Source organism: Cupressus sempervirens, chromosome 11, assembly GCF_028749045.1.
Source record: "Cupressus sempervirens isolate cs-2001-9-10 chromosome 11, ASM2874904v1, whole genome shotgun sequence".
Taxonomy (NCBI): Eukaryota; Viridiplantae; Streptophyta; class Pinopsida; order Cupressales; family Cupressaceae; genus Cupressus; species Cupressus sempervirens.
The window spans coordinates 662142870-662154756 of record NC_143128.1 but is presented as its reverse complement, the minus strand read 5'-3'; the positions used below and the strand labels follow the sequence as shown (position 1 = coordinate 662154756).

The window sequence follows — 11887 nt, the reverse complement described above, 5'->3', positions numbered from 1 at the left end:
TTTAATTATTCCAAAATTCTTTTAGAAACTAGTGAACTCAAGTCAACTGTGGTTAAATCTGGTCAACTTTTGGTCAAACTTGATATTTGCGTATGTGAATATGAGCAAATGTGACTATGAATTCTAGCAACAATTCAATGCAAATTCTCATTCAAACTTTCAAAATGAAGAGATGAAGGTCTCTTAAATTGACTTTCCTTGAATTCATCAACGATTGAGATCGACTTCAATCAACGGTCAAGATTAAAGGTGAAGTTCAGTCATAAAGGGAGATTTCCAAATTAAAGGGAGTTAACAGATTTAATTTGACTAAAATAAGGAGTTAACTAATTCAATTTGAGTAGAAAAAGGAGTTAACTGATTTAACTCATTTTTTATCAATAGTGAACTGAAAATTTCCCTTTTTGAACTGAAGAGAGATATTGTTGAGATATTTAATTTAATAAAATGAGATATGCTCTCATAATTACTTTTTCTATTTAATTAAATAATCTTTAATTAATTAGAGACACTTTTCTTATTTATTTAAATAGCTTCATTTAATTAATTAGGAATGGTTTCTCATTTAATTAAATAACTTTGTTTAATTAAGTAGAAGTAAGTACTCCATTTAATTAAATAATTTCGTTTAATTATTTCAAAATTCTTTCTGAAACTAGTTAACTCAAGTCAATCGTGATTAAATCTGGTCAACTTTTGTTCAAACTTGATCTTTGTGTATGTGAATATGAGCAAATGTGATTATGAATTCCAGCAAAAATTCTATGCAAATTCTCATTCAAACTTTCATAATGAAAAGATGAGGGTCCCTTATATAGACTTTCCTAGAATTCATTAACGGTTGAGATTGATTTCAATCAACGGTCAGGATTAAAGGTGAAGTTCAGTCATAAAGGGAGATTTCCAAATTAAAGGGTGTTAACAGATTTAATTTGAGTAAAATAAGGATTTAACTGATTCAATTTGAGTAGAAAAAGGAGTTAACTGATTTAACTCATTTTTTATCAATAGTGAACTGGAAATTTCCCTTTGTTAACTGAAGAGAGATTTTGTTGAGATATTTAATTTAATAAAATGAGATATGCTCTGTTAATTACTTTTTCTATTTAATTAAATAATCTTTAATTAATTAGAGACACTAATCTTATTTAATTAAATAACTTCATTTAATTAATTAGGAATGGTTTCTCATTTAATTAAATAACTTTGTTTAATTAAGTAGAAGTAAGTACTCCATTTAATTAAATAATTTTGTTTAATTATTTCAAAATTCTTTTTGAAACTAGTCAATTCAAGTCAACTGTGGTTAAATCTAGTCAACTTTTGGTCAAACTTGATCTTTGCGTATGTGAATATAAGCAAATGTGAGTATGAATTCCAGCAACAATTCGATGCAAATTCTCATTCAACCTTTCGAAATAAAGAGATGAGGGTCTCTTAAATAGACTTTCCTAGAATTCATCAACGGTTGAGATTGATTTCAATCAACGGTTAGGATTAAAGGTTAAGTTCAATCATAAAGGGATATTTCCACATTAAAGGGAGTTTATAGATTTAATTTGAGTAAAATAAGGAGTTAACTGATTCAATTTGAGTAGAAAAAGGAGTTAACTGATTTAACTCATTTTTGATCAATAGTGAACTGGAAATTTCCCTTTTTGAAATGAAGAGAGATTTTGTTGAGATATTTAATTAAATAAAATGCAATATGCTCTCATAATTACTTTTTCTATTTAATTAAATAATCTTTAATTAATTAGAGACACTTTTCTTATTTAATTAAATAACTTCATTTAATTAATTAGGAATGACTTCAGGCAGACCGACGAAGCGCAATGGGTGGAGCTCTGTGAGGCATTTTTGCACCCTACGAGGCTAGGGCCTGCGTGCCCTTACATGTTGGTCTCTAGCGCCTGGTTCTATGTCGGATTCACCCTCTTTGTTTTGGGATTGCATGCAGGGACGAGGGTTTGAGTAGGAGGGAGGAAGTTGTGTTTTGACTGTTGATTGATTGTGCGGAGGTGTAGCTAGCTGGGTGTTGATGTTTTGCGGGCGTTTTCCTTCTATGGTGGTGGGGGAGACACAACAGTGAACAGCTGGGTCTAATTTTTGCCTTGGCTTGGTGGTATTGTCTTTAAATCCGGGCATGAGGCAATCAGATGCCCTTAAGACTCAAATTTTGTCTTAAGATTTGGAAATGCCTGATACCTCTTGTCAAATGCGAGGGGAGGCTAAAGGCCAGATGGATAATATTCCTTCTGGTGAGAATGTGACTTCTTCAAAAGGTTCTATCTGAATTAAGAAGACGAATGGGTGTTTGGAAATATCTGATGATCGACCAGTGTTGATTATTCAAACAGAGCAAATCTCAGAAGATGTGGAGTATTGGAGTAAGCATTTGCTCATATGCAAGTTTTTGGGTCTCCGACTCCCTCTCCATGTGTTGGAATTGTGGGCATACTGTATGTGGAATTCAGAAGGGGATATGGAAATTCTTCTGGCAGCTAACAACTATTTTATGGTTATTTTTTCATGCATGTCGGACAGGAACAAAGTATTCGAAGGAGGTCCATACTTTTTTAACCAAGTTGGGCTATTTATCAAGCCCTGGCACACTGGATTCAACTCCGTTAAAGAAATCTCATCTCGGGTCCCTGTGTGGATCTGGTTGCCACGTCTGCCACTGGAATTTTGGAGAGAGGATATTCTTCATTCAATTGCTCTTTTGCTTGGGAAACCAATTGGATCGGCTTCCCAAACCCAAGATCAAAAGGTAATTTCATATGCGCGAATCTGTGTGGAGGTTGATCTTGTTAATCCACTTCCTGATTCTATGGAAATTTTCTTAGGTCCTTCCTCATGGACTCAGCAGTTGGACTATGAAACTCTACCCTTTAGATGTAGGATTTGTCGTGAGTATGCTCACTTACAACGTAAATGCCCTCAAAATAAATTTTCTCAATCATCAACAACCACTTTGCCAAACCCTAAGGATGACAAGGGTAAAGCCCCTATGCCAGCTGGTCCCTCTGCAGATAAGGAGGGTTTTATCCCAGTAAAGCCACATAATAAAGGTAAGGGGCAGAAGAGAATGTGGATGAATAGACAAAATGATGATACCTTCAACATGTTTAATGTGTTGGAGAACTTGATACAGGAGGAAGGTATACCTGTTGAGATATCCCCAGGTGAGGGTTCTCTTTTGGAACCCCAGCTAGAGGAAGTTGGGAATCTAGTCCAGATTCCTAAAGAAGTACAAGGCCAGCCAATGGGTCCAGATGAATTGGTTCAGGAGTTATGTTATGATATTCCTGGTGGGTCACATCCCCGTGATGGTCCAAATATCATAGCCTCCACCCATCCTAGCAAAAAAGGAGTGATTGATAGTACAAAAGGCTCTAAAGCTGCATCCACATTGGGCTTACAACAAAAGCCCTTTAAAAAGGGGGTTTTAGAGAAGCCTGCGAAGAGTGGAAGGAAGATAGATCAAGAGAAAGTTAAGATGATAGGTGAGACTTTAGTTGAGGCGAGGTTTGTGAAGCCCATTGACTCCCATTTTTTGCAATCTTCTAAATGATTGTTATCTCTTGGAATGTTAGGGGGTTGAACAACATCCCTAGACAAAAGGCTATTCGTAGATTGATAGATTCTCACTCTCCTGATATTATTTTCATTCAAGAAACTAAACTCTCAGTTGATGAATTGAATAGTTGCGGGCCGAAGTTATGGCCCTATGGTAGCTGGCAGGCAGTAGGTGCTCAAGGAAACTTAGGTGGTCTTGCTTGTCTCTGGAATCCCAAGAAGGCGACTCCCTTGTGGTGGATTTTGAGTAGGTCTTCCATCTCTTTTATGGCTTCTCACTTTGAGATAGGTGAAAGGTGCTTGTTCTCCAATATTTATGCTCCTAGTGATTTGGTAGGCAAATATATTTTGTGGTCCCATATTATATTTGTTCAATCTTTAGATCCTTTCTTTCCTTGGATTGTTGCCAGAGATTTTAATGCTATTACTAGTCTTGAGGAAAAGAGAGTCGGGTCTTCTCGATTGGGTCCTTCTTATAGTATGGTTAGAGATAATATTAGCTCTTTGAATCTTATTGATGTTAGGCTTGGTTCTAGCATGTTCACCTAGAATAACAGAAGGAGTGGGATGGAGGCTATCTCGGAAAGGCTTGATAAGTTCCTGGTGTCTTTTTTTTGGATGAATATTAGATGGTCTACCAATTCTGATATTCTTGACTGGAGAGGCTCTGACCACTGGCCTATCAAGCTCTCTGTCACTCCTTTCAAGACTGCTAAGAACCCCTCCTTCAAGTTTCATCTGATGTGGTTGAGAGATCCTTCCCTTCAGAATCTTATGATAGCCTGGTGGTATGAGGGTAGGCCTCCTCATGGTACTTTCATGTTCACCTTTGAGAAGCGCCTTCAACATGTGAAATTCAGGCTGAAACAATGGAATAATTAGTGCTTTGGAAACCTTCAAGAGCATTTAAAAGATGCCCAAGCCAGGCTAGATGGTATCACTCGTCAGATCAGGGACCATGGAATGACTCTAGATTTAGTATCTAAAGAATCCTTAGCTTTAAAAGAGGTTGAAGAATGGGAGCTTCGAGAGGAAATATTTTGGAAGCAAAAATCTCGGGTAGATTGGCTGCAGGAGGGAGATAGAAACACTGCTTTCTTCCACAACACTATTAAAGCTCGCAAGTTTGGAAACTCCATTACTTCTCTTGTTTCTTCTTCCAGAGATCTTCTCTTTTCCAGGGAGGCAATTTCTTTAGAAGCCACTAATTACTTCTCTCAACTCTTCTCAAAGGAGGAACCTCTTTCCTTGATTGAGAGAAAGACTATTTTAGAATGTATTCCCCATCTTGTGTCTGGCAGTATGAATAGAGATCTGTTTAAACATGTTATGCTTGAGGAGCTGGAAAAGGTGGTATTTTCTATGAAGAAAGGTAAAGCCCCGGGCCCAGATGGATTTCCCATTGAATTTTTCCAAGAGTTTTGGGAAATTATTAAATTTGATCTTCTAGATGTTGTTCAGGAATCATATCATAATAAACAAATGCTCAAGTCTTTGAATGCTACTTTCCTGACTCTCATCCCCAAGATTGATGGGGCTAATAGGTTGGATCAATTTAGACCTATTGCTTTATGTAATGTCACATACAAAATTATCACCAAATTAATTGCTGAAAGGCTTAAGCCTTTCCTAGCCTCTTTGATATCTGAGGAGTAGGGAGGCTATGTTAGTGGTAGACAGATTCTGGATGGTGTGGTTATTGCTTCAGAGGCTATTCATTCTATGGCTATGTCCAAGGAAAAAGCTATGTTTATTAAGCTGGATTTAGCTAAAGCTTACGAAAGAGTTAGTTGGGAGTTCCTGAAACAGGTGCTTCTTGCTTTTGGATTTGACAAGGAATGGGTGGATTGGGTTCTCAGCTACGTGACTTCCACATCCTTTTCTATTCTTATTAATGGAGAACTGACTAATCTATTCTCTACTTCTCGGGGGCCTCGATAGGGAGATCCTATCTCTCCATATCTATTTATCATTATGGCAAAGGCTTTGGGTAGATTTATAAAATCTCAAGTTGTGCAGGGATTTGTCCAGGGGTGGAAGTGGCACAATAATATTCCAGCATATACGCACCTCCAGTTTGTGGATGATACTAGATTGATGGGTTTGGCTACCATTAATGAAGCAAGGAACTTCAGAATGATTTTGGACACTTATTTGAAAGCCTCTGAACAACAAATTAATGAAGGTAAATCATCTATTTATTTCTTTAATACTCCTCACGTGATTAAGGTCAGGATTGCTAGAATTCTCAAGTTTCAGGTTGGATCCCTTCCATTGATTTATCTAGGAGTTCCTCTATCCCTTGGGGCTCAGCTGAAAGAGTATTGGCAAGGTCTACTGCACAAATTTCATAGCAAGGTGAGTCACTAGACTCATAGATGGTTCTCTTCTGCTGGTAGGGTCATGCTTCTCAAGACTATGATTCAAGCTCTTCCTATTTATAGGTGTCTTGTGCAAACTCCTCCAATTGGAGTTATGAAAGACTTTGATGCTCTGTCACGACAATTCCTTTGGATAGAAAATCTCCTCTCTTCTAAATGGTGCTTGGTCAAATGGGACACTATTTGCCTGCCTAAATTTGTTAGTGGATTAGGCCCTAAATGTATGGCTCTTGGCGTCAAGGCTTTGGCAGCAAAGTTATATTGGCAGTGGTGCAAGAATCAAGATTGAGATTGGGCTAAGATTCTAGCTTATAAGTACTTCCCAGGAGCAAAACTTCAGGATATTCCTAGACTGGAGCTGGATGGTAAGGGATCCTTTATTTGGGAAACTCTTAAAAGAGGAGCTCCTCTCATCAAAGATGGCCTCTTTTGGATATGTAATAAAGGATCTTGTGGGCTTTTCTGGCATGACTCCTGGGATGGCTATCCTTCCATTCTCTCTAGCTATCCACACCTTCAGCCTCTATATCAGATTTTTTTAGCTGCAGGATGGACCAAAGTAGTTCACTTCAAAACTTTGAGGAGGTGTGGCTTGATGGTTGTGGCTAATTGGAAGGATCCTCAGGATTGGCCCCTGGGGGGCTCTTCAAAAATTCAGGCGGAATTGGCCAATCTTCTCTCAGTTAGGCTGTGCAGCTCTTCAATGGACAAAGACATCCTAGCTTGGGGTCCTAGCCCTAAAGGTACTTTCAGTGTGCTCCAAGGATATATGCTCGACTAGATAGTCAATGCAATGAATTTCAGGAAATTTCCTGGTGGAGGAAAGTTTAGAATAGGTTCTCATGGCCTAAATGTAATTTTTTTCTTTGGCTGGTTGCTCAAAAAAAATGTCTTACTTGGGATAACCTCCAGAAAAGAGGGTTTCAAGGTCCTTCTTTCTGTCCCCTCTATAGGTTGCATGGAGAGGATGTTTCTCATTTATTCTTCTTATGCTCTCTCTCTAGAGAAATTTGGCATAAGTGGTGGGAAGCATGGTGTCATGGATGCATTCATGCTGCATCTCTTATTGAGTTTTGGGATAGTCTTGGTAGACCCCCTGCGAGAACTTCATTCCTCTAGGTGGCCTAGGCTGTTGGACCTTCTTTCATTCTTTTGAATCTTTGGCTGGAGCGTAATCACTGGATCTTCTGTAACACTAGGTTAGGAGTCACTAAACTATGGCAGTTGATCTTAAGCAGGCTTCAAGAGACCATCTATGCTAAATGTGATATGACAGAGCCAGTGGATCCTATTGATTCTAGGATTGTTAGGAAATTGGGATTGATGGACAAAGGTTTGGGAAGTAGAAGCAGTAAGAAACTTCAGCCACTAAAAAGAAAAGTGAGTAGGATGGGTAGATGGAGACCTCCACCAGATAATGTCCTAAAAATCAACACTGATGGCTCCTCCCGGGGTAATCCTGGACAAGCGGGTGTAGGAGGAATTGGGAGAGATGCGAATGGCAAGGTTGTTTTCATTTTCTCCGTTCATAAAGGAGTTCATTCCAATAACATGATGGAAGCCTTGGCCATTAAGGTGGCTTTGGTGCGGGCTTGTTCTCTTGGATGGAGGAGAATTGTGTGCAAATCAGACTCTCAGATTGTTGTGGACATGATTAGTAATAAGAGAATAGATGACTATAACTGGCATATTGCCTCTCTTGTTAGAGAGATTATTCAATTGAGCAGCTTTATGGATGGGATCTCCTTTTGTCATATTCCTAGGGAATGGAATAGAGTTGCTGACGTCTTGGCTAAATGGGCTTCAGAGAAGGGAGCAGGTCGGGATATTTTTGATAGAGACGATCTTCCTGTTGATTGTGTGGGGATTTTTGAGCTTTTAGTGGAGAAGAATAGATCTTAAAGGCTTTTGAGTGTGGTTTGGCAGACTGGGCCTGAGGCCTTTGTAATTGGTCTTTTCTGAATAACTTTTTACCCCTTTTTTCAAAAAAAATAAAAAATTAGGAATGGCTTCTCATTTAATTAAATAGCTTTGTTTAATTAATTAGAAGTAAGTACTCTATTTAATTAAATAATTTTGTTTAATTATTTTTAAAAAAAATTTGAAACTAGTCAACTGTGGTTAAATCTGGTCAACTTTTGGTCAAACCTGATATTTGCGTATGTGAATATGAGAAAATATGAGTTTGAATTCCAGCAACAATTCAATACAAATTCTCATTCAACCTTTCAAAATGAAGAGATGAGGGTCTCTTAAATAGACTTTCCTAGAATTCATCAACGCTTGAGATCGATTTCAATCAACGGTCAGGATTAAAGGTGAAGTTGAGTCATAAAGGGATATTTCCAAATTAAAGGGAGTTAACAGATTTAATTTGAGTAAAATAAGGAGTTAATTGATTCAATTTGAGTAGAAAAAGGAGTTAACTGATTTCAGTCATTTTTGATCAATAGTGAACTGGAAATTTCCCTTTTTGAACTGAAGAGAGATTTTGTTGAGATATTTAATTTAATAAAATGAGATATGCTCTCATAATTACTTTTTCTATTTAATTAAGTAATCTTTAATTAATTAGAGACACTTTTCTTATTTAATTAAATAACTTCATTTAATTAATTAGGAATGGCTTCTCATTTAATTAAGTAACTTTGTTTAATTAATTAGAAGTAATCCATTTAATTAAATAATTTTGTTTAATTATTTCAATAAAAAAAATTGAAACTAGTCAACCGTGGTCAAATCTGGTCAACTTTTGGTCAAACTTGATCTTTGCGTATGTGATATTGAGCAAATGTGAGTATGAATTCCAGAAACAATTCGATGCAAATTCTCATTCAACCTTTCAAAATGAAGAGATGAGGGTCTCTTAAATAGACTTTCCTAGAATTCATCAACGGTTGAGATCGATTTCAATAAACGGTCAGGATTAAAGGTGAAGTTCAGTAATAAAGAGAGATTTTCAAATTAAAGGGAGTTAAAAGATTTAATTTGAGTAAAATAAGGAGTTAACTGATTCAATTTGAATAGAAAAAGAAGTTAACTCATTTAACTCATTTTTGATCAATAGTGAATTAGAAATTTCCCTTTTTGAACTGAAGAGAGATTTTGTTGAGATATTTAATTTAATAAAATGAGATATGCTCTCATAAATACTTTTTCTATTTAATTAAATAATCTTAATTAATTAGAGACACTTTTCTTATTTAATTAAATAACTTCATTTAATTAATTAGGAATGGCTTCTCATGTAATTAAATAACTTTGTTTAATTAATGAAAAGTAAGTACTCCATTTAATTAAATAATTTCGTTTAATTATTTCAAAAAAAATTTTGAAACTAGTCAAGCGTGGTTAAATCTGGTCAACTTTTGGTCAAACTTGATCTTTGCGTATGTGAATATGAGCAAATTGAGTATGAATTCCAGCAACAATTTGATGCAAATTCTCATTCAACCTTTCAAAATGAAGAGATAAGGGTCTCTTAAATAGACTTTCTTAGAATTTATCAACGGTTGAGATCGATTTTAATCAACAGTCAGCAATAAAGGTGAAGTTTAGTCATAAAAGGAGATTTCCAAATTAAAGGGAGTTAACAGATTTAATTTAAGTAAAATAAGGAGTTCACTGATTCAATTTAAGTAGAAAAAGGAGTCAACTGATTTAACTCATTTTTTATCAATAGTGAACTGGAAATTTCCCTTTTTCAATTGAAGATAGATTTTGTTGAGATATTTAATTTAATAAAATGAGATATGCTCTCATAATTACTTTTTTCATTTAATTAAATAATCTTTAATTAATTAGAGACACTTTTCTTATTTAATTAAATAACATCATTTAATTAATTAGGAATGGCTTCTAATTTAATTAAATAACTTTGTTTAATTAATTAGAAGTAAGTACTCCATTTAATTAAATAATTTTGTTTAATTATTTAGAAATTCTTTTCGAAACTAGTCAACCGTGGTTAAATCTGGTCAACTTTTGGTCAAACTTGATCTATGCGTACATGAATATGAGCAAATGTGAGTATGAATTCTAGCAACAATTCGATGCAAATTCTCATTCAACCTTTCAAAATGAAGAGATGAGGGTCTCTTAAATAGACTTTCCTGGAATTCATCAATGGTTGAGATCGATTTCAATCAATGGTCGGGATTAAAAGTGAACTTCAGTCATAAAGGTAGATTTCCAAATTAAAGGGAGTTAACAGATTTAATTTGAGTAAAATAAGGAGTTAACTGATTCAATTTGAGTAAAAAAAGGAGTTAACTCATTTAACTCATTTTTGATCAATAGTGAACTGGAAATTTCCCTTTTTGAATTGAAGAGAGATTTTGTTGAGTTATTTAATTTAATAAAATGAGATATGCTCTGATAATTACTTTTTCTATTTAATTAAATAATCTTTTGTTAACTAGAGACACTTTTCTTATTTAATTAAATAACTTCATTTAATTAATTAGGAATGACTTCTCATTTAATTAAATAACTTTGTTTAATTAATTACAAGTAAGTACTCCATTTAATTAAATAATTTCATTTAATTATTTCAAAATTCTTTTTGAAACTAGTCAACTCAAGTAAACCGTGGTTAAATCTGGTCAACTTTTGGTCAAACTTGATCTTTGCGTATGTGAATATGAGAAAATGTGAGTATGAATTGCAGCAACAATTCGATGCAAATTCTCATTCAAGCTTTCAAAATGAAGAGATGAGGGTCTCTTAAATAGACTTTACTAGAATTCATCAACGGTTGATATCGATTTCAATCAATGGTCAGGATTAAAGGTGAAGTTCAGTCATAAAGGAAGATTTCCAAATTAAAGGGAGTTAACAAATTTAATTGAAGTAAAACAAGGAGTTAAATGATTCAATTTGAGTAGAGAAAGGAGTCAACTAATTGAACTCATTTTTGATCAATAGTGAACTAAAAATTTCTCTTTTTAAACTGAAGAGCGATTTTGTTGAGATATTTAATTTAATAAAATGAGATATGCTCTCATAATTACTTTTTCTATTTAATTAAATAATCTTTAATTAATTAGAGACACTTTTCTTATTTAATTAACTTCATTTAATTAATTAGGAATGGCTTCTCATATAATTAAATAACTTTCTTTAATTAATTAGAAGTAAGTACTCCATTTAATTAAATAATTTTATTTAATTATTTCAAAATAAATTCGAAACTAGTCAACCGTGGTTAAATCTGGTCAACGTTTGGTCAAACTTGATCTTTGCGAATGTGAATATGAGCAAATGTGAGTATGAATTCCAGCAACAATTCGATGTAAATTCTCATTCAACCATTCAAAATGAAGAGATGAGGGTCTCTTAAATAGACTTTCCTGGAATTCATCAATGGTTGAGATCGATTTTAATCAACGGTCAAGATTAAATGTGAAGTTCAGTAATAACGGAAAATTTTCAAATTAATGGGAGTTAACAGATTTATTTTGAGTAAAATAAGGAGTTAACTGATTCAATTTGAGTAGAAAAAGGAGTTAACTGATTTAACTCATTTTTGATCAATAGTGAACTGGAAATTTCTCTTTTTGACCCGAGGAGAGATTTTTTTTGAGATATTTAATTTAATAAAATGAGATATGCTGTCATAATTACTTTTTCTATTTAATTAAATAATCTTTAATTAATTAGAGACACTTTTCTTATTTAATTAAATAACTTCATTTAATCAATTAGCAATGGCTTCTCATTTAATTAAATAGCTTTGTTTAATTAATTAAAAGTAAGTACTCAATTTAATTAAATAATTTCTTTTAAATATTTCACAATTCTTTTCGAAACTAGTCAACTCAAGTCAGTCGTGGTTAAATCTAGTCAACTTTTGGTCAAACTTAATTTTTGTGTATGTGAATATGAGCAAATGTGTGTATGAATTCTAGCAACAATTTGATGCA

The 11887-nt window shown here is 34.3% G+C and overlaps 1 protein-coding gene across 1 annotated transcript; it reads left to right on the top strand.

The window, feature by feature from the left end:
• The first annotated feature begins 2197 nt into the window (after window positions 1–2197).
• Window positions 2198–5523, top strand: LOC149531506 (uncharacterized). Its single transcript, XM_089808350.1, has 6 exons — window positions 2198–2261; window positions 2361–3531; window positions 3711–3833; window positions 4212–4431; window positions 4657–4954; window positions 5291–5523. The coding sequence occupies exons 1-6, from the start codon at window positions 2198–2200 to the stop codon at window positions 5521–5523; spliced, it is 2109 nt and encodes a 702-aa protein (XP_089664476.1).
• Window positions 5524–11887: the final 6364 nt, after the last annotated feature.